Consider the following 22917-nt stretch of genomic DNA (forward strand, 5'->3'; position numbering starts at 1 on the left):
CTGTGAGTTTCTTAGTACAAATTTCATAGGCTACTAAATTATTTACAGTTATGCTCTTCATTTAAAAGTGAAAATGCATCTTAATGAAAAATAATATTTTTTAGAAGAAATGTTCTATACTTAGACTTCTTTAGAAACTAATAAAAAGAGACTTATATACGGGTTTTTTTCTGTGATGGTTCACTTAATCCATATTATTTAGAAACAAACTTACAGATTTAGCTCTTTATTGTCAAAAAGCTTTTACTGTCAGAGGTCAAGGGATCTATGATGCTAGTTAATCTAAACCTTAGCTGACATAATGTTAATGAGTAGCAGAAGAGATGCTGGTGTAAGGATTAATTTATTTTTTTTTCTTCTTTCTTTGTTCTGGCTACACTTTCTCATTGTTTTTGATCTGAATTCTCCCTCAGGCACAGCTGGGCTGTGAACAAAGCCTCTCATACTTTTTCAGCAAGTGCTCTGGCTGCTGGAGAGTTATGCAAAAACTGTCCTCCTTTAAGCATGATACTTAAAAAAAGGAGTTGTCAGGCTTGAATCCCAGTGGACAACCATTACGCCTAATGCTGCCTGTAGGATGGGAGCACAGTCAGTGGGAAAGGGAGGCAGCAAAGCAGACCAGGTTGTTGCTGCATTCAGCAGCCTTCAAAGGCACAGCACCTGAGTTTGGGCTGCTTGGGGAGCAGCTCTGCTCGGCAGCCTGGTTTGGTGAGGCCACTTCTAGGCCCCTAAAATTCTGGAGAGGTGACACCTCCATCAAGCATCCAAACTAGGTGGACTGGCTTCTGCCCAGCTTTTCTGCTCCAGGACAAACTCCATCCTTGAGGTTGTTTTTGGTTTTTGTTTTGTTTTGTTTTGTTTTGTTTTCCAGGAGATTAAAATACATAAATTATTGAAAACTGAATATCCATGAAAGGCATTCATTAAGAAACCCTGGAACCACCAATTTGTTGGTTCTAGCCTCAAAATTATATCCGTTCAATAAACAGCAGTGAAGTTTGTATGGGTAAAAGGAAACCTTTAGGTTAACACACTGAAGAAATTGTAGAAGAACAGTTTATGTAAATATTTCCCCTGTCCTACTCCCAAGATCAGAAAGGTGATAGATAAGTTTCTATTTTAATTTCCAAAGTCACAGTCAGCTTTACCTTCTGCACCTCACTTATTTGAATTTCTGAACACAGCTGCTTGAGTGAGGAGGGAATTCCCCTCTTCCCTCACTTTCTGTTCCCTTTTCAGTTTATTCATGCAAGAAGAGTGCCCTTCTAGGGACTAAGATTTCCAAAACCATAGGGAAGACCTATGCTATACCAATTCAACTTAGCATAAGGAAAATCATCCTTTCATGCTCTTACAATTTTGCTCTTAAGGTTCTGATTATTTTTATTGGGTTGCTGTTACTTCTGGAAGCTATTAGGAGCACCAGCAGTTGAATGACATGTTTGTGTACAGATGGAACATGAATTTTTATACATGACTCAGTACGTAGTGGACTCAGTTTGTAACCCAGAGAACCCCACCCACTTTCCCTCCAACGAGTTTTCTATGAAAGCTTAGAGACTGGTACAAGTCAACCAAAAAACCTTCCCTGGGCTCAAGTGAACTTTAGGTTGTGCAGGTCTGAAGCACGTTTCTTCATGCCTTCAGCTGTCCATTTAGTTTAGAGCAGTTCTGCCCCCATAACTGGAGAGACATTTATGGTAAGACCGGATCTATTAACCTTGCAACAGACCATTAAACTACATGGGATTCTGTTAAGTTGGGGGATCCCTGTTTGAGGTATTCAGGTGCTACACTGGGACTTTGGATAATTGAGTCTGTAACTACATCCTAATTTTTAGATTTATTCATACATCACCTTTAAAATAGGGTGCCAGTAATGACTGAGACTCTGGAGCGCTACTACATTGTTAACCGTTAGTAATAATCTTTCTTACAGTTATTTATCTGTGACTTTTTAGGCAATTACTTGGGTAGATATATTTCTTTGGTGATCCCTGAAGATAGTGTGTAAATAATAATAATGTCCACATGAAGAATAAAAAAAAATTGTAACTATTTAGCATAACAGTGTGATAAAAACAACTTTGGAAGAGTAGCTGGTTGTTGTAATTCACATTTTTCCCTTTTGAAAATGCTGAAAAAATACAAAAAGCCACATGACATTGGAATGTGTTTTCTTTTTTCTTTAAGACAGTATTTGGTATCATACGCCTCGTTTTAGCATGAAATGTAGACTTTTTCTCTTAATGGGACATTTTATTTTGAACAGTAAGAATAAGGGTTTGCATGACACATATGGAAGCTGTCAATATATAATGCACTGTTTCCCCGGGGCTATGGTAAATCAAGGATCAGGTTTTTTTTATTCTCTTTTTTAATGTCTCCTCAACATTCTGTAGCATCCCCTTTTGGCTGATTCCCTCCTTTTGACACCAAAACTCTCCATGGTATTTAAAATGAGAGGTGATCATTTTCACACTGATGGAAGTGTGGGTGTTAGATGAATTGCAGCATAAAATCAACGCAGATGCAGAAACAATTCTAAAAGCTCCATCTGATGCTTTTCCTGTATATAAACCATATGTCTCCTAAGACTTAAAACAGGTTCCAGTGAATCAGCACCTTTGTATTAGCATTTAACATTTTTAAAATTGGAAGTTAACGATGGTTTGAACATCACTTTTACTGGAGGATTATAAAAAGCTGCAAGACTACTCCCTTTGCTGTTTATATTATTGCTGAAGAGAAGCTGGAGTTGTCTGCAGCAAGTGGGAGTGGAAGACAATGTACAACAATGACTGTTGATGACCCACAGAATAAAACAGGTTCCAAATCTACAGCTCTCAATACAACATCCTGGCTAGCCCTCACAGCCATGTGGTTCTGTGCCTTTTCTTACATTACTGCAGCTCTCAGTTATTTTCCATCTGCCTGCACATCAGAGGGAAAGAAACTGGTGGTATCTTTGATGAGCTTTAGCTGATTAAGGTGTTTTTTGTTACCGCATGGTGCTACAGAAGGCTTCTTGGGGCTTTCTTGTTGTTTGAGGTGGGAAGGCAGCAGGAATCGTCAGCTCCCTGAGTCTAACTCTTACTTTGGTGGTTTTCTTCCTCAGAGCAAAGGGAAACTTGAAATAAATAGGTTCCTTGATTCAAGTGAAGTCTGGGAAAGGCCCATTCTCTCTCCAGCATGTACTTGGGCCCACTCTGACATGTGTCCCCTGGAAAGGAGTTTGGCTTCTAATCCTACATGCTGCAGGAAGGATTGGTGAGGCCCTTCTCCAGTGATGATGAGGGAGGTATTAAAAGACACTATTTCTCTTTTTCTATCCTCTCCTCTTTCAGCCTTCCAAGGTCAAAGCATTGACACGTTCTCTATGTTGCAGAGTGTGGCTGGCTTGCTTTCAACCCATAGCAACCCATGGCAGCACCCTAGCTTCTTCAGGTACTTGGCTGCATACTTTACAATGCAGTAATGAGACTCATCCTCACCTTTGCAACACTTACATGTCAGCACTTTCATGCTGAGGTTGCCCCCAGTCAGCCTAGGCACCTAATTTACATGACCACAGTAGCCATCAGGCACCCAAGGATGCTGCTGGGTTGTCACATCTAAGTCTCTTGGTGAATCTGGAATTGACAAGGCAAAGTATCAGGGGTGAGTTCACCTTCATTAGTGTCCTTACGGTGGGAGAACTTAGGATACGTATATATATATGTGTGTGTGTATACATACATATATATATATATATATGTATATATACACACTTTGGCAAGCAATAGCTCTGCCTAAATTCTGAGCCATCTGGAAGCCATATAGCCATGTTAGCACAGCACTGAACCCGAGCTAATATATCCTGCCCCTCAGCAGGTTTTATTAGCTTGGGCTCAAGCACTGCCTAAGTACAGCTACATGCGTTCTGGTTCAGAGCTGACTTTGGCCAAAGTTACACTAGTAAGTTAAACATTCTCAAGAATACTGTGGTGTGAAATGAGCTGGAGGGATGACTCTCTCAGCCTACAAAACAGGATGACTCCATGACAACTGCCCCCCTCAGGAGAGGTCGCTGCTTCACTGACTTGGGGTGCTGGGGACTCTGTGGTGGAGCTGGTGTAGGACATAGGTGCACCACGAGCACCTTCCGAGCCTGAGTAGAGCGGTTGATCCAGCCTCAGTGCTTGGGAGCACTCCTGGGAACTGTAATTTACTCAGATAGGTGTAACCTCTGTTCCCAACTGGGTGAGAAATACAGTCAGCACTTTCTTGCCTCTGCTTGTAGCAAGTGGTGTGAACACACCCGCTGCTACTATGGTCATACTGCCTTTAAGCAGGATGGTCAGGGAGGTGGGACAGGCTCCTGCCCCATCTGCTGCCACCACTGCATACTGACACATACTGCTCCTTGCTGTACAGCTATGCAACTCCCCCTCCATCAGCTCCCGAGACAGAAGATGGATACATCTGCTTCTCAGCACCACTATTTTAGAGATGACAAATTTGTATTTAACTTCATTCAGAAGACTTTTATCCATTTTGTTCTTTGGTAGACGACCAATTAATCTAATCTCTCCTTGATTAATAAACCAAGACAATAGTCTTCCTGAACACATTTTTAACTGTGCAGAAAAGCCCTAGGATTCCCACAAGCCATTCACAGTTAAGTATACTAAAGTGAAACAATAAAACCAGTACTTAGAAAGCATATCTGTGTAAAATTACATCTGATTTTTTGTGTAAGCATACATGGTACTGCCACATTATACAGCATACAATGGTTCCTAACATGTTCCCAAGTGCTTTCTTCAAGAGCTTTACGAATACCAAAATCAACACAAAAAAATACACAAAATTTCCCTTCAAATGAACTGAATAAACCCAACAAATATAGTATCTTAAAAACAAAAGCTGAATCTTTAATTTTTTTACTAAAGCTGTGAAACCTAGGAAATGCAGAGCCATCCAAGACCACCCATTTTTCAGAATTCCTTGAAGCCTCCGGGGAGCAAAAGAGTTAATAAAACACATGAACCTTGTTTCAAAAGCATATTTTATGTTGATATAGATAAATGTTATATAGATAAAAGTGTCCACCAAAGGAAAAGCTTGCATAACAGTTTATGTAGCTGATACAACTGAGACAGTATAAAATATTTTGGAGTTTGAGTGGTGAAGATGTCTTATATATGGACCATCACATTTTTGTTGTTAGGTCTTCTAATCTGCTTTTTTTTTTTTTTTTAATGAGCTTTTGTTTAAGCTTTGTAACCAAGCTTTACCTCAGTTTTTTTGCTTCTGTGAAGTCCATTGCTCTCAAGAGCACTGTTCAGGCATGAGAAACGACACAAGTTTCTGTCTAATTTTGAAAACCACTTTTCAAGTTTTCAGATTCAGATTCAGGACAGTTTTTACTCTAATATTAGGTATTACTGGACCTTGCATGCTCAGGGTCTTTCTCCAAAAGGCCTTTCCCAATCCTCTTTTCAGATACCACTCCCCAAGGGAAGGAAACGATAGGTGTGGCACTGGAAATTATTTTTTTTCAGCAAACCAGAAATTAATTCTTAGCCTACTGAAGTTTTCATTTCTATCCACAAATACATAAAATGATTACCAAAATAACTGCTCTGACCTAGCAGCAGTGGTTAATCTGTAAAATATGTTTTGTGGCTTGTTGAACACTTTTGAAAGTAAATAAGTGCTTGTTTTTCATAACAAAATGAGTGGTTAGCTGCAGTTTGATGACTCAGGACAAAATAATGGATCTTGGAATCACTCATTGTCCTGTGTTGCCAGTGTAAATCTGGCCAAGACGCATAATGGCTGAAAGCTCTTGCAAAATTAGTATCTGCTCGATGCCTTACATGAAATTTATACTGCCTGCTGAGAGACAGCCAAATCACAAATCTTACCACTGTCACTGGCATCTATGCTGGCCATCTCAGAAAAAGTCAGCTTGCTGAATGTCATGAAAAACGAGGCAATGTCTCCAGGTCATGACTATGAGACAGATTGTTCTTGAAAACTTGAGGAGCTCTTGTATTTCCATTTGGAGCAGCTGTGGGGGAAAATGAACTTTTAAGATGGAACTTCATGAAAAGAATTGTATGATATGACTGCATGTAACAGCAGAAGAGTGGATGTAGTGACACAGCAAATAGCCTCGCAGTTACCATCCCGACTGCTATTCCTAATTTTGTGGGGAAAAAAAAAAGAACGTATTATCAGGATTGTCGAGGTGGGATGTTTTTATAAGCTGAATGTCACAGTTATTTTTGCAGCAGTGATTCCTTTATTATAAGGGGGGAAAGAACATGAAAAGGCAAATAATATTCATTCAGGTCAGTCAGTCAAACCGACACTTCCATACAACCCTTTACGTAAACTGCTAAGAGCACTTTACTATCAAATAGAATAAAATAAAAAAATAAGTTCAAATGCCAAGTCAAACAAATACATCTTGCCAAGGACTCAAAATCTTATGAGTAAGGACTGGGGAGTTCAGCAGATTTGGAACATAATGCTTTAAATAAGTCTTAGTCTCCAAATATACCTGTCAATATGGAGAAGAGATAATAAATTATCATAGCAGGACTGAGAAGCACATGCCAGAATGTGAGGAATACAAAGGCTCTGGCCTGTCCCCGCACACAGTAAGTCCATGTCATAATTATTTATTTATTTTTAGGTGCAGGGGCAGTTGCAGTGGTTGGGTTCAATGGAGCAGGCACTAGCTCACTGCTGGCTTCTTGCAGTTTCTTCTTTTCTTCTAAAGTCTGAAGAAAAGTCTTTGAAATCCTCAGAATTAAAGATATGATTGAATTACAAAACCAAACCCATTTTTCAGAATGCTTCACCACCTTCAATTCTGGTTCAGAGATGTTAAAGAGAAGCAGAGAGGCACACCTTGCTGTTCTGGTTTTATCAGCTTCATGTGGGTGAAGCTCCAAGGGAAGGTGTAGTTAAGCAGGTCAGCGTGAGTCATTAGGCTGATTTTCATGGAATCATAGAATCATAGAATGGTTTGGGTTGGAAGAGACCTTGAAAATCCTCTAGTTCCAGCCCTCCTGCATAGGCAGGAACACCTTCCGCTAGACCAGGTTGCTTACATCCCCATGAAACCTGGCTTTGAACACTTCCAGGGACAGGGCATCCACAGCTTCTCTGGGCAACCTGTGCCAGTTCCTTACCACCCTCACAGTAAAGAATTTCTTCCTAATGTATAACCTAAATCTATCTTGTTCCAGTTTAAAACCATCACCCCTTGTACTATCACTACACATCCTTGTAAAAAGTCCATCCCCAGTTTTCCTGTAGGCCCCTTCAAGTACTGGAAGGCCACTGTAATGTCTCCTCAGAGCCTTCTCTTCTTCAGGCTGAAGAGCTCCTACTCTCTCAGCCTGTCTTCACAGGAGAGGTGCTCCAGCCCTTTGATAATTTTCGTGGTCCTCCTCTGAACTTGCTCCAAGAGCTCTATGTCCCTCCTGTGTTGAGGGTTCCAGAAACAGATGCAGTACTCCAGATGGGGTCTCACAAGTGTGGAGCAGAGGGGCAGAATCTGCCCTGCTGGCCATGTTTCTTTTGATGCAGCCCAGGACACAGTTGACTTTTGGGACTGCAAGTGCACATTGCCAGCTCATATTGAGCTTTTTATTGACCAACACCCCCAAGTCCTTCCCCTCAAGGCTGTTCCAAATCCATTCTCCACCCAGCCTGTGTTTGTGCTTGGCGTTGCCCCAAACCAGGTGCAGAACCTTGCACTTGGCCCTTGTGAACTTCATGAGGTTGGCCTTGGCCCACCTCTCAAGTCTGTCAAGGTCCCTCTGGATGGCATTCCTTCACTTTAAGGTGTCAACCATACCAGACAGCTTGGTGTCATCAGCAAGGTGTCATTGCTGAGGGTACACTCGATCCCACTGTCCCTTTTGCTGACAAAGATGTTAAACAACACCGATCCCAAGTACCAGTATTTTAAAAAGTATTGCTTGAATATCACATTATGGAACAACTGCATGATGGAGAGACCTGGATTTTCAGTCATCATTGAAGCCAATAATTTTCTAAGTGCACACAGGCAATGGTAGATTAAAACCGCTTACCAAAAATTTGGCCCATGAATGTTTCTGTCTACAAAGGCCAATTCAGGTTAGGGGATGATTTTTCTTACTGTTCTGAAATCCACACTAAGGACAAGGGTGAGGAAAATCCAACACGAACAGAATACACAGATGGAACTGCTGCTGTAGCAGAAAGCTTGATGCATTTCAGAGACAGGATGCTTGGAAGTACCTCCTGTTGAGGAAGGGGCAAACTTAGTGTTCTTAGACTGAAGGAAATCTCCCACATGCACACTTTTTTTTTTTTTTAAGGATAATGGAAGTTTTGTAACTGCAAACTTTCTTTTGCACAGAAGCAAAATGGAGACAACATATGTGGTTTGAATTTCCAAACCAAACAGTTCAGAGATCCTTTTCAGAAGAAATATAGCGTCTCAAGGGCAGTGTATATTTTGATTGCTTCGTCTTCTGGAAGTTGCAGCTAAGCTAAGGTATATGATAAACCAAAATAGAAAAGTTTAATGATGAACCCACAAAAGTCAATAAAAGTTTTCCTAGTAACTGCACTAGAATCATATTCAGTGTAGATACCATTCATGAATTGAACAAATGGGCCCTAAAACCTCAGGTTGGCAGCTTAAAAGATCAAGAAAATGAAGGAATAAAGTCATATAAGCTGCTTCTCTGTGTAAAAAGGCAGTGGGTTACAGGATTAATTTTTTATAGTATATCTCTATACCCTGAATAACCAAGTAAGCCCTAACTTGTGGAATCTTAATAGCCATCTCATTGCTGAAGTCTAAAGGAAACCCAGAGGAAACTTAATAATATTAAAAGTTATTTTAAAGGGAGTTCACATTGGTTTGAAGGGTATTTTGCTTCTCACACAATATCCACCATTGTAAATTCAGAGAACCTAGATTTAAATTCAGAAAACCTCCACACATCTTTACAGCCCTCAGTATATAAATCTAATAGTATTCTTAAAATGTCCACCAGTAACGTATTAATCTTTTACAGATAAAATTAAAATTCTGAAAGTCGTTGGAACAAAAAATAAAGAAAAATAGTAAAAATATTCCCTCTAGAAATGAGGGGAAACTTGGAACTTTGTGGTAAGAGGCTAGTTTGTCCATGTTGCAATGAATAGAGAATAGTCAGTACAGTTTTTCATATCTGACTTGCAAGAGAAGATTGGAACATATAGAAATTAATGTCACTGAATTATTTAATAGCAACCCAAACACATGAAAATAAGAACTAAAGAGACACAAGACTGAAAAGCCATTTAGAATGAAATCAGAAGCTTCAACAAATACAGTTTTCCCTTGCAGTCAAAAAAGTAATTATCAAAATTGTTCAGAATATGTTGCCAATTACTCTGCTCTGTAACTGCTAACTTTCTCAGTTCTTCTCCTGCCTTTGCTGAGCTCTCTGTCACTGGAAACATCTTAAACCAATTTAAAGTGCTACACCTGAATAAACATGTTGTAAAAGTGTTTATGTATTGAAGTGGGTCAGTTCAAGGTATGGTATTTGGCTGGAACTTCTAATTTCTCCTTTTACTGCAAAAGGGCTGCCAGGAGGAGGAAGTCTGAGCTGAATTAATACATTTGTTACAGTGGAAGTAGAATGGAAACTACTTTAACCACAAATCAAACTGCCTCTTTCATTTATGCCAGTGATAGAGTTTTTCTAAGAAATATAGACTCTGGCGTACAGCCACTGTAAGTTTGTGTTTGAAAAGGAAACCTATATGCTTATTTCTATAAGGTTTACTCCTATGCTTATTTGCAAGTTCTTTTTCAGGATGATTGAGTTAACAGTATTATAACTTTGTGAGGCAGATGCTCCTTCCCTGCCCCCCGCCGCAAACTTTTCCATTTGCTTTAGAAGGATCCCCAGGCGTCCGATGCTGCGCAGGGCAGGCGGTGCCTGTGCCCGTACCTTCCCGTTTAAAGGACCTCTGTGTCCCTCACCCAGCACAGCTGCACAGCTTCACATGACACTGTCTCATTTTCTGACGGTTGAAGGGCTCTGCATAGTACACGTACGCACAAAAATGTTTATGCTGCCAAAATAAATTCTGTTAAGAGCAAGGGTTTATTTGCTAAAATGTCACTGATGCCGTTTCAGTGACTTGTTTTGCTTTCTTTTCTTTTAGTGAGGTTTAGATCCTATAATATAGTGAGGTTACCACATAGTCCTGACTGAACAAATATTTTAAAGAAATATGCACATCCCCTGGGAACAGAACCAGAGTCAATAATGTACATATTTCAAACTCTGTTCTCTTGAACGACTGACTGCCTTCCTACCTTTACTAGTGAATGAACATCAGTTTGAGTAACACTGCACAATATTTATTTTTAAAGCAGAAGTATATTTATTATCTACACTTCTATTTGCTACCAATTTGCTTCGAGGATATGAGGTTCCACATCTCACACTAAAGTAACGCAAACATTTGATGATGGCATTATATTATCCTTTTGGTAGCCTGTAGACTTTAATGGGGCTCATTTATTTTTCAGTTCTCTAGATGTGTACATGAGACTGAATTAAAATACCTGTGAAATTAAGAAGGTATATAGCGCACAGAGACTGCAACTTTATGCAATGACAAACTACCTGTAAAGCTGTTGAAACTTGTGTAAATTGTTGAATTTTCTGTCTTTTAAGTTCCATTCAACAAAGTGTGTTTAGTATTCTTAATCACTTAGGGTTATGCGTAAAATCCTCACCATGCTTCAGTCAGCACCTGAACTCCCACTGCAGCTTCCGGAGAGGCAGAAGTTCACCTTTTAACTTACAATTTCTGTTACTTTATAGGTAGAAGTATCAATGTTAAATCTGCTGGTCTGATTGGAAGACACGGGCCTCAGTCAAAGCAACCGTTCATGGTTGCATTCTTCAAGGCAAGTGAAGTGCTTTTCCGTTCTGTCCGAGCAGCCAACAATAAAAGGAAAAATCAGAACCGCAACAAATCCAGTACTCACCAGGAGTCTTCGAGGATGCCAACTGTTGGGGGTAAGATGATTTCCTGATCTATTTGGAGGAGCTATGGGCACCTGTTCAACTACAGTAGAATCACAGCAGCCCAACAAGATACTGCTCACTGGCTGAATTGTCAGAAACTGTGTTCCCGCTCCATGTTGCTTGCCACACCCCCCCTCCAGCTTTGCTTAGACCTCTTTTGATATGTTGGCCCTGAGCATCTACCTTCTCTGAGTCAGGCCACTTACATGTGTCACAGGCTAGTGACTGGTGAAATGCCGAAGCAGTTTGGGAAAGGCTGGATCTGAGCTTGAATCTCATCCTGTGTAGTAGACAACTGGATGAAATCCTTGCTACACATGACAAAAAGCTGAAAGAGTAGAGAGAAGGGTTGCACTCCAACTGCTTACCTAGGAAGCCTCAGCAAAAGACAGTATTTCAACTCTTATTTAACTGCCTTTCGGCTGAAGAATCCAAGATATAACACAAAAATCTCAATACTAGAAATGAGGAAGCTTAACTAACTTGTGAAAATGTGAACTGTATATGAGTCCAGACCAGCCAATACATACTGTAAATGCACATTGCATCCCTGAATGAATTTGATCCCTTATTTACCCGAAAGGCACTGGCAATAATGCACATGAAAACAATCTTAGTCTGATTAGAAACTGGAATATGTTTTGCTCCAGCTCTTTCCTGAAATGCTCATTTCAGCTGGAGGCACAAAGTCACTTACTAAAAATTACCACTTTTGAACAAATATTTCTACTTTTTGGGGGCAGGGTGTGAAAACATATCTTTCTAAAAGCAGGGCAGATCTAGTACAAGCATATCAAAACCTCAATATAGATGCTATTCTTCAGCCCTGTGGATTTCTACAAGTAAACAAATAATTATTTAGTGGAAAGATTGTAGTCCTGGAGTGGAGCTCATTCATTTGAGGAGAACCAATATTGGCATTATGCATTACTTCTATCCATCTCAGAACCTTGCAAGGGGTATTCTAGGGATTCCTCAAATATAATGCATGAGCCTTTCCCTGGTCTTCTGCACAAGGATCAGTTTTGTCTTAACAACCACAAACTCCTGTTGAGTTGCAAAAGAAATCACATAAATTATTTGAATAAGTTTCTAAACTTATTTGAAGTTCAGCTGGTGATCTACTGGAATCAAATCCCAGTTTAAGGTTAAAAATTAGTATTAAAACATACTCTGAAAAGAGTTTGTAATTCACAGCAGTGATTAATACCTCTTCAGTAGTGGGCTCAATCCTATTTTCATATTATGTATAAGTAAAAAAAAATACTGTGTTATTTCTTTATATCAGAGAGAACAGTTTGGCTCAACATTCCCCATATTGCAAATAACATTTTTTTGGGGGCCACTAATGATCAGATATGGGATTTTTCATTCTGTGAGTGATTCAAAATACTTCTTCTTTCAATAACTATTGCAAAAACACCCATTAAAATCTGCAGCTGAGTACACTTATGGCTACAAAAGCACTATGCAGATTCTATTTAGATGCTCCAGTGTGCAAAAAACACATGGAGGAGAGAACACATTCTTACTCCAACATCTTCACATCTTTGCAGAATATGAGCAGAGTTCTTCCAGGGGGAGAGCCTGTTACCAGGGAAAAACCATGCCCCTTTCCTCCTATTCAGCAGTCCCAGGAAGGTACAAGTGCTGTGGATATGCCACATCCCTGCAGGCTTGTGGGAGAAGGCTGGTTCTACTGGTTCTCTACAGTTTCCAGTAATGAGCAGTGCTTTAGAAGTATAATTAATCTCTTCATATTTAAACCAAAGAAAAACACAAAGAATTCCACCCGTCATCTTCCTCATGATGGCCCATCAATGGACCACAATCAGTTCTCATCTAGCCCTTGATCTGGTCATTGTTGATGTAAATGACACAGTGACTGGCAAATGTATTTGTGTAATGTAGGTCCTAATTTCTAAGCTAATTCCATAATCTTGTATCTACAGCATCTAAGTCAGCCATTGACAGTGAAAAATGCTCATCTACATGGTCAAAGGTTATGTAGCCAGACTCAGATAGGAATGCTGTCATTTATATATCACAGGCTTCACTCTACACATCAATCCGGACTTTACTACATTCATGTCTACTTTTTCTCCTTGCTTTTTTCTTCTTCACTTTCTGTTTATTTTTCCCTTCCCTTCCCTTCCCTTCCCTTCCCTTCCCTTCCCTTCCCTTCCCTTCCCTTCCCTTCCCTTCCCTTCCCTTCCCTTCCCTTCCCTTCCCTTCCCTTCCCTTCCCTTCCCTTCCCTTCCCTTCCCTTCCCTTGCCTTGCCTTCCCTTGCCTTGCCTTGCCTTGCCTTGCCTTGCCTTGCCTTGCCTTCCCTCTCCTTTCCTCTCCTTTCCTCTCCTTTCTTCTTTCTCCTTTCTCCTTTCCTTTTGCCCTTACCTTCTGCTTTCTTCCTTTTGCCTTTTGCTTTCTTCATTTTGCTGCCTTCTATTTCTAGGTTCTCAGACCTCAGTGACTAGATTTACTGTATTCTTAGCACATCAAAGAGGAAAGCCCCACTGGGCAACTCAGTTTTTTCCCTTCCAGTGGACAACACATTTTTAATATATATTATATAAATACAACACCAATAAAATAATATCTTTATGTGTCAGTTATTGTAACAGCTGGTCAAACCTTGACAGATTTGGGGCAACATCCCTGTCTTACTCAGAACTTGAAAGAAGAAGACTTCAGTGCAGTGCAAAGACAAACAGAATTCAGCTCAGTGTTCAGACTCCACCTGCCTGCTAAGGACAGAGGACTAAACTCTTTATTACTTACCCAGTATGTCACATAACTCTTCCTTAAAGCAACGTCTTGCTTAATGTTTTTACATAATCTAAAAAGAATGACAGTGTAATTGGGCACTAGAGGATATCCACAACTAAATACTGAATAGAGACACCGGGATGCTCAAAAAAAGGCTACAGTTTTTGTTCATAATGTAGTGAGATAAAAACAGAAAACAGTTATTAACTCTGCATTTCCTGTATTTTATTGGCTTGTGTCACACTAATTAATTGAAACAACAGTACTTTATGATAGCATATATAGACATGTTTATACATCTTTATTTCCCTTGAAAAAATATATATATTAAAAAAATCATTTAGTTTCTTATAAATATATTTTCTTGCTCTCCTTCCACAGCTTTTTCTGCCACATAGGGGTTTGGACCCCAACTGCAGTCTGTGAATAGCTAAGGAACAATGCTTTCCTAGTCACAATATCCTGTAGTTTTGATTCTTGACCAAATAAACATATGGACCTTGAAGCTACAGTATGTGAATTTGGATCCTTGGCACCAGATCTTATTATAAATGTCACAGTTGATACTTACATAACATGTTGCATTACAGACATTTGTCTTCTATGAAAGACAGAAAACAAAGAAGGAATACAGAGTTGCTGGAGCCTCACTTTCTTCATAGGTGTGTGGGTTAGATGATTTACAGGTATATGACTGCATATGAAACACAATTTCATCATGTGTTCTGGTGTGACTGCTCATCCACTGCTGGTTAACCTATATTCAGGTAGTTCAGAGTATTGAGACAACGAAGACAGAAAATGTCATGAGCAAGAGAAAACCAGCAAAAGGAAAATGCTTAGTGCTTCTTAATTAATTAATTAATTAATTAATTTCCCTCTGCTTTGATGTTATTGAGCTATCTAGCAGATAGTGACTTTCCTGACTTTTTAGTATTAATATCTTTCCTGTATTTTTCGGTCACAGGTGTGTTTTTTTCGGTGAATTGCTGCTTTCTATATGACTGCATTTAAAATTTCCACTAAAGGCTGAAGCAGAAAATCTCAATATTTGCCTCCTTTGAGCACCGATATTAGTCAGAATCAGTATACAGATCCTTGTAAAAGAGTTATCAGTGAAACATAGTTGCATTATTTTTAACTTAAAGTTCCTTTCCTCTCTACCACTTTCACCATGCTACTAGATTACAGAAAACTCATCACAAAGGATGTCTAAGGGTTCTTGGTTGTATTAAAGGTATATGGATCATTGAAAACTCATGGCATCCTAGGGTATTCTTCCTTGCTTCCAGTGGCTAATCCAGAAAGACACACGGCTCCCATAAAATGTGAATATAAATTTTGACACTTTGAGCTCTGTGGCAACTAAGAGTATCTGAGATGGAAGTAGGTCACTAACTACCTGTGGAGAATCTTTATGACTGTCATTGAGAATCAGCCATAAAGAATGAGGAAAATATCATAGGAAAGAAGGCAATATTCATCTTTAAAGAGTAATCAGGATTTGGGGTATTATAGCATAGAAAGACTAACTTAACATCTCTGATAGTACTAGAACAAGTTATTTAGCACTGCAAACGGAGATACGGTGACTTGTGCACAGCTTTTGACACAGTTTCAGGAGACAGATTGGAGCCCAAGTATATTCAACAGAAAGTAAATACATGGCCTGTTAAAAAAACAACAAACCAAAAAACCAATTAAAAAATCCCAACATTTTTGAAGAGCATGTTACCAATAAGAATAAAATTTGAGTGGGTATTTTGAATGGTATCTCATTGAGCCTCTTCTGGATTTGATTCAGTGCAACATTTTATTGGCAATTTGGATGACTGATGGATCAATCCTTCCAGGTCTGGTATCCTCTGTTAACTTGCAGAAAGCACACTCTGTTCAATTGTCTAGGTTACTAAAAAAGATACTAATCAGCACTGGCACCAGTACTGATCCTTTAGGGTCATCCCTAGTAACCAGCTGCCAGCTGGACTTTGTACCGCTGATCACAACCCTTTGACCTCAGGAGCCCAGCCAAGTTTCCACCCCTTATACTCTTTACCCATCCAAACTGTATCTGACCAATTTGGCCCTAAGAATACTATGAGACACCATATAAAAAACCTTCCTAAAACCAAAGTGAACAACATGCAGTGCTCTTCAAAAGCCCACAAAACTAGTCAGCTCATCACAGAAAACAATTACGTTGGTTAGGCACTGCTTGAATTACTAAATCCATGCTGACTGTTCCCAAACACCTTGTTCTTCACGTGCCTGGACACAGCTTCCAGGAGAATTTGCTCCACAGACTTAAGCTGGTTAAAGTGGTTGCTCTTCTTGAAGATGTATGTGACATTTTCCATTTTTGAATCATCAGAAGTATCCTCCAGTCACTATGAACACTCAAAAATGTCAGGGAGTGACTTTGCAATTATATTGGTCAGCTCATTCCTCATCCTGAAATTCATCCCTTCCACTCACATGGGCTTGTGTTTCTTCAATTTGTTTGTGTGGTTCCTAATACTATTTCTTTTACTGTGGGTCACTAGGCTGAGGGACTTGGGAGTCCTGAGGGTAAATCTTGCCAGTAAAAAACAAGACAAAGAAGTCATTGAGTCCCTGAACTTGTTCTGAGTCCTTGTCACTAGGTCCTCTGCCCTGCTGACCAATGAATTTGTATTTTTCTTAGTTTTTCTATTTGCTATTAATGTACCTGTTACAAGTTCTGCACATGAAAGTGGACTTACCTTGTGCTTCTGTCATGCACTATCCTGGGAGATCAGTCAGCTCTCTTGGTCTCCTTTGCTCTCCATGCCAGATTGCCATGAGATCATGTGAAACAGATTTCTGAACAAGAAGAAATCTGTTCTCCTAAAGTCCAGAGTTGCAGTGCTGTTGTTGATCTTGGTCATCTCTCAGAGCCTTTTGAATTCACCTTACTATGGTTGCTTCAACCCCATCATATTACAGTTCTCATCAACATCCTCACCTCCAAACTGTTCTTTATTTGTAACATCATCATAATGCAACTAGACAGGAGTATATAAAAAGAACGATCTGAAGCTGAAAATTTGACAGTGTGGTTTTGCTGAAAAACTCCTGCTCTGGGATATACTGCTAGAAAATAATCTGGAAGTAATAGGAAAGAATTATTTTACTTTGTTTGGCACCGTGTTTAGTTTTAGTCATCACACCTTCAAAAAGACATAGACAAACTGAAGAGCCTAGAGAATCAATGCTAGCACAGATCAGGACAGCTGACAGGAAGCAGTTGGGAAATTTGGAGAAAACCCTCTTTAGACCACTGATTTGGAAGAGTTTTCTGCAAGGATAGTGAATAACTACAACAGGTTATTTCACAGACTGTAGAACACCCTTTCATTTTATGTGAAAAAGTCCTCTCTCTTAATTTTCCAAGAATTTTTTAACAGAGACTATCCCATCCCAGTCTCAAGTCTCTTGCTTCTAAAAAACCCATTTGATTCCTGAAAATGAGTGTTTTGTTTCTTTTTCAGTGGCATCCTGATTAGTTTGGGGGTTTTGTCCTTATTGTGACATTTTTTTTTAATTATTATTACTTTTTTTCCTACCGCAACGGTTATTTTGGTCCAAAAAAGCCACTTTAAGCACTCTTGAAATGGAACCAGAGCAGACAGCCTCTTCATCACATGCCTCGTTGATGACATCACTTGAATAGAAACAAATGCTAATGTGGTGCTAATGTGGTGAACAGCATGACCCTATTCCCTTCCTTTGCTGTCACTCTGGGGCAGTAAGGAATAAGTACTAGAGCTTCTCCAGGTTTACAATCATCCTGGAGAAGCATGTATGGAAGGTTTTCCATGTCCTTGTATCCTGAAACATCTTTGAGACTGCAGAAATATTCCAGCCTTTAAAAAACATCTGTTTGTCCACTTGTTTACATTAGTGTGACCAACTAAAGATCAGCAAGTTGTGAATATTTCCAGAAAATATGGTAAAAAATGAAGAAATACAAAATGTTCTCATGTTTAAATAACAGACTTCTGGAAATTCTGTTGTTTCAGGAAAATTTTTATCATTGTTAATTTATCTTTTGTGTTGGGTTACTTTATTTACCTGGCATTTAAATGTGCCAACATACATGCCTTTCCCGTCCTGGATTAGGCACTCACCTGTCTTCCTTTAATTACGTGTGTGACTGTTATCTGGTTAGCCAGCAAACAGACATCTTGCAAACCTGTTTCCCCTAATGCTGAATGCACCATTCTGTCTATGTACACAAATTGTATCAAGCTGAAACTGCTGATTTTGCATTTCCAAGTTTACACTGCCTTTACGACCAACCCTTGGAATATAAATGACAGCATGCTTTTTCCTTTTCTTTGTAAAGCTTTGTCAGAATCTCAAAAATAGGTAAGTCTTGTCATTTGAAGCAATTTTTCTAAAGAATTTTTTATTATTTCCTCCTGCAGATTATAACACAAGTGAGCAGAAGCAAGCATGTAAGAAACATGAACTTTATGTGAGTTTCCGAGACTTAGGATGGCAGGTATGACTATAAATGCTTTTTCATATCAACTCAAATCAGAACACTCTATTTTACACTCTCCCATTATTTACAGTCTGTTTTTTTCCCTAGTAATTGGTATTTCACTGGTGAGAGACAAATTCTTTAAATGCATTTTGTAATGAATCCTTATCACTATTGCTTTATTTGGCTGCTGTTCTCTTGAAGACATTAATGGCTTAAAGATCCGGATTCACTGACATAAAGATAAATCTGAGAAATTATTCAAGATATGAATACATCAGTAAATGAAATCAAAATCCCCACAGTAGGCAATAGAACTTTTGAAATTTGCACTTGAATTCTCCCTGGTTTGATGTTGTCTACTGCAAGTCAGAGATTTCGCTGTGAACTTGAGCTTGGATCACTGCTTGGTGATCTTTATGACACTAGAGACAATTTTAAGTAATTTCTAGGAAATTACTGCCATACACAAACAAACAAAAGAAGGTAGTTGTAGTGAAAGGTCATATAGACAGAGACAGGATATCGACAGAAATGAAAATAGAGATCAATTTAGGTTTTTTTTCCAGAAAGCAAGGCGCTCTCTATAAAGAAAGAACAAGAAGGCCATCAGCAACCTATAACCTAGACATATTGCATATGTAGGTAAGAACTCAGAGGTGGCAGTCTATGCATTTCACATTTCTTTAAGTTATTGTAAAACAATCCTCCATGAGCAGAACAAGTCTATGGGGAGAAAAAGTGTGCTATCTTTTTAGTGACAGCTCATCCTTTACATATATATCATATGGCCTCATTGCTTTTTAGTATGTTTATACTCACAGTTGCCTGAAGAAGTAGGCAGAGACTGTTTCCCCAAGTCTACAGGGCATAATCACCCTGTCCAGGGCCACAGGGCAGGCTTGTGGTATTGACTTGAACACAGGCTACTGAACAAGTGAGCCATTGTGTCTCTGGAGATCACAGATTTTTCCACATATCACCATTTCTTTTTTGAAACAGTAAAATTCTGATAAGCACCAAGATGTGCAAGGATCTCAGATTGGTCTTTCAAGGTGGCCACAGAGAAAAGGATTTTATTTTTTTTTTCCACAAAAAATACTTGAAAAATTAAAAGTTTTGGTTGGAAAGCCAAATCTCAATATTAGATCCGTGAAATGCAGAGTGAAATGAGAAAAAAAGAAATAAAACCCAAGAAGCAGGTACTCAATCCTCTCCACCCTTTTCTCAGCACCTCCATCACCTTTGCCTGGAAAAAGGAGAAATTCAGCAAACTAAACACATAGCTTTCATTAACATGTTAAAAGATTTTCCCTCTTGTGGTCTTTTCTGCATGTTGTGTTGCTAGAAATAATCAAAAGGCATGATTCAGAGACATTCCAATGGGTAATCTCTAACAACCCTCACTCTCATGCAATAATACAGTTAATGAGTATGCTGAAGAAAGATGATGCATTTAAATTACTTTGGTTTTGCACCGACAAGGGCTCAAGATTTTCAGTTTGTGAAGAAAAATATTCAGACAAACATATTTGGGCCTTTAATTCCTGTCAAAGCCTCATTAGTTGGTATTCAGTACAGATTTCTAATTTAATTTTCCCCTGAGTTCTGCATGAACAAGAAACACTTCCCTTTTTTTGGAAAAAAAAAAGTAATCGAGCATGCCACATTCTGTAGTTCATTTTGTCTTTGAACAAGTCTTAGTTGGATATAGTTTTTAATAATCTGAGTGAGAAAAAAAAAAAGTGAGTTTATTTGTTCTTGTTTTAGGATTGGATTATTGCACCAGAGGGCTACGCTGCATTTTACTGCGATGGAGAGTGTTCCTTCCCCCTCAATGCCCACATGAACGCAACAAACCATGCCATTGTTCAGACTCTGGTATGCCTCTGCCTATCTTGTCATTGCCTATTTTGCAGTTGGAAGTGTCTTGGGACAGGGGCTGTATCTTCCTCTCTATTTACTACTATTGGATTTTTGTTATTTCTGTGTAAATGATAATCCATTTCATAGATGTGCTTTGATGGTTATGCTGGAGAGAGGATGAAGTGTCCAGAGTGGTCCGTGTGGTAGGTTTCCCTTCTATTTCAAACGCAGTAACACGTGAGAAGACTGTGTCATATTACTGGAGAGTTGTGTAGACAGAAACAAAAGGGGCCCCCTGGTCCCACTTCCAAGAGGTTTTTTTGCAGCTTATTGAAGCCCCATGTTAACATCTACGTGCAATACCTTCCAGAAATGTTGACACTTGGCCACTCTACGGACCTCTGTTGTCAAGTGTTGGCAGAGATACTTAAACTGTAATTTAATGTGAAGCTTTGCAAGCAGATGCATTTGCATGTAAGAAATTGTGTTCAATCAAGCCTGGCTAACAAATGAAATTTATAAATAAGTGTGTTTGGATCTGTTGCTCTGCCTGGTACTTGTAAAAGGGGATTTGCAGCCAGCTTTCTGCCTCTGCTAGTTCTTATGTTAGTCCTATGCATCAACTGGAGCAGTCAAAAAAGATGATCTTAGTTAAAGCAGCTGGCTAGGCCTCCTCTACCCCACCAGTGTTCAGCTATGGTTCAAAAAACACAGCATTTAGAGAAATCAAGACCTTTAGACTGCCTAAATGTAGTGCTGTGAGTCCAGTGTCTGGTCACGATTGTTCATTTGTGCCAGCTGAAGAACTGGCTCTGAATCAGTATTAGGAGAATGATTATGAACCAGAAGAATGTGAGATAGTGCATGAGGAGGGAGTGGGAGTATGAAATCAGAACAGGAAAGGGTTGCCATCCCTAATTAGTTTCTGGATAGGCCAAGGCACTCAACTGCAATTAGAGAAACATCAGTTTAAGGCTCCTTCAGATTGAAATTGATGATAGGAAAGCATCCTGACCACCAGACTATGCTAATGAGTCTGTCTATGGATGGTGATCTTAGAGTTTGACAAAAACTCTGGGCCTGAAAAACCTTTCACCCTTCAGAAATTAGTGCAGGCATTACCCTCCTAATAAAAAGAAAACAACAAACAACCAACAAACCAAAGCCAAATGCCCACACGTTTCTGTAGACAAATTCTGCTTGTGAAATTACCAAGTACTTCTACATGAGAATGACATTTTTAAAACCTCAGCATGTGCTGAGACCTTTTCCTTACCATCCAACTTTTCATTTATTCACTTTCTAAAAGTCCAGCCACCAATGCAACATCATTCCTCTGTGCTAGAATTCAAGTCAGCAGGATTCACAAAAAGAAGGGAAAAAGTCAGAGGCTGAAAATGAACAGCAGAATTGTGGTAAGGGGTTCAGGTGAAGTGGAACAGAAAATGCTCTTCGGCAAGGAATATAGCAGTATGCTAAGGAGATGATGAAGAACAGCATATTTACAGTCCTGAGCAGAACAGAAAGAGGTCGGCAAAGCAATAGGTTAACATTATGCAAACATTGTCCAGAAAAGTTGTCAATATGAGTGAAATCCCCAGGTTAGAGTTCCCTCTTACAATTATGGACTGTAAAATAAGAGGTTGCCTAGAGTAGTACTTTCTCTCAAGCATCTAGTCTTTCAAAAAATGGTTTATTTCCCACGGTTAAGAAATTTTTGCAGTTTGTCCTATTTTTAAAACTGGATACTTGAATTTTCCCTCCTTTTTTATGACCTTTTTGGAATAGTGTGTCTCCCTTTGCATGTACTGTACATGAATTTCAGCTGTGCAGCCAAAAAATCATGAGGCTAATTAAATTTTAACTGCACATAAATTAGATGAGATAACGGTAGTTGAGTGCTTTCTGGTTTAAATTATACAAAATTCAGATTTACACAAGGTGTGCACATGGGGATGGCTTGGGAAACAATTATTCATACACCGCACCCTAATCCAAATGTAATCATGTCCCAGCCATACTGATTACACCATTCTAAAAAAGCCCACTTGTTGGGTTGGGAAGTGATTGCTCCTTGGTACCCCTCCAAACTGTACTAGCTCTTTTGTTTTTTTCTTTTATAACAATAATAGGAGAAATACTGTGCCAGTACCCCTCTCTCTCTTCTTTTTCTGAGACTGAACTTGGGCAGACAGATGATACAGACACGGTAAACACAAGATAGACTGCATTTAATGGTCTATATAACCTTTCTTCTCCTCTCTCACTTCCCATCACCCTCTGAACAGGCGTTGGGGTAATGTTGGCCTCCTGGTCATGCCAGTTGATGCATCAGCAGGTTGCCTGGCATGGACTGCCAGGCCCACTCTTGAAAAGGCTATGAGCATCAGTCTCATGCAGGGCTAGTAAGGCCATGGAGCTCCCAGCTGGGTGGCAGGGGCTGGTGGGACCAGGAGTTATGGCAGGGCAAACATCTGCCTAGGCAAGACACAATCATTCTTTTCTCCAGTGTTTTGCTATTCATTTGCTAAATGGTTTTTAAATGTGTGTCTAAACCCTTACTAAACTGCTACTTCAGGATTTATTATTACTCATTTCAAAAGACCTTCTCATGGTAACAGTTATGTAAAAATCGTTTCCTGTTGTCTGGCAAAGGCTCTGGGCTTATATCACTGCAAGAC

The 22917-nt window shown here is 39.4% G+C and overlaps 1 protein-coding gene across 1 annotated transcript in view; it reads left to right on the plus strand.

Annotated features, from left to right (window-relative positions):
* BMP5 (bone morphogenetic protein 5) overlaps nt 1-22917 on the plus strand; it is a 56105-nt gene that overhangs the window by 31617 nt on the left and 1571 nt on the right. The window contains exons 4-6 of the mRNA XM_051615641.1: nt 10890-11087; nt 18312-18388; nt 20141-20251. Coding sequence (XP_051471601.1) covers nt 10890-11087; nt 18312-18388; nt 20141-20251 — 386 coding nt within the window. The remainder of the gene's footprint in view (nt 1-10889; nt 11088-18311; nt 18389-20140; nt 20252-22917) is intronic.

Source organism: Apus apus, chromosome 3 (assembly GCF_020740795.1).
Source record: "Apus apus isolate bApuApu2 chromosome 3, bApuApu2.pri.cur, whole genome shotgun sequence".
NCBI classification, from domain to species: Eukaryota; Metazoa; Chordata; class Aves; order Apodiformes; family Apodidae; genus Apus; species Apus apus.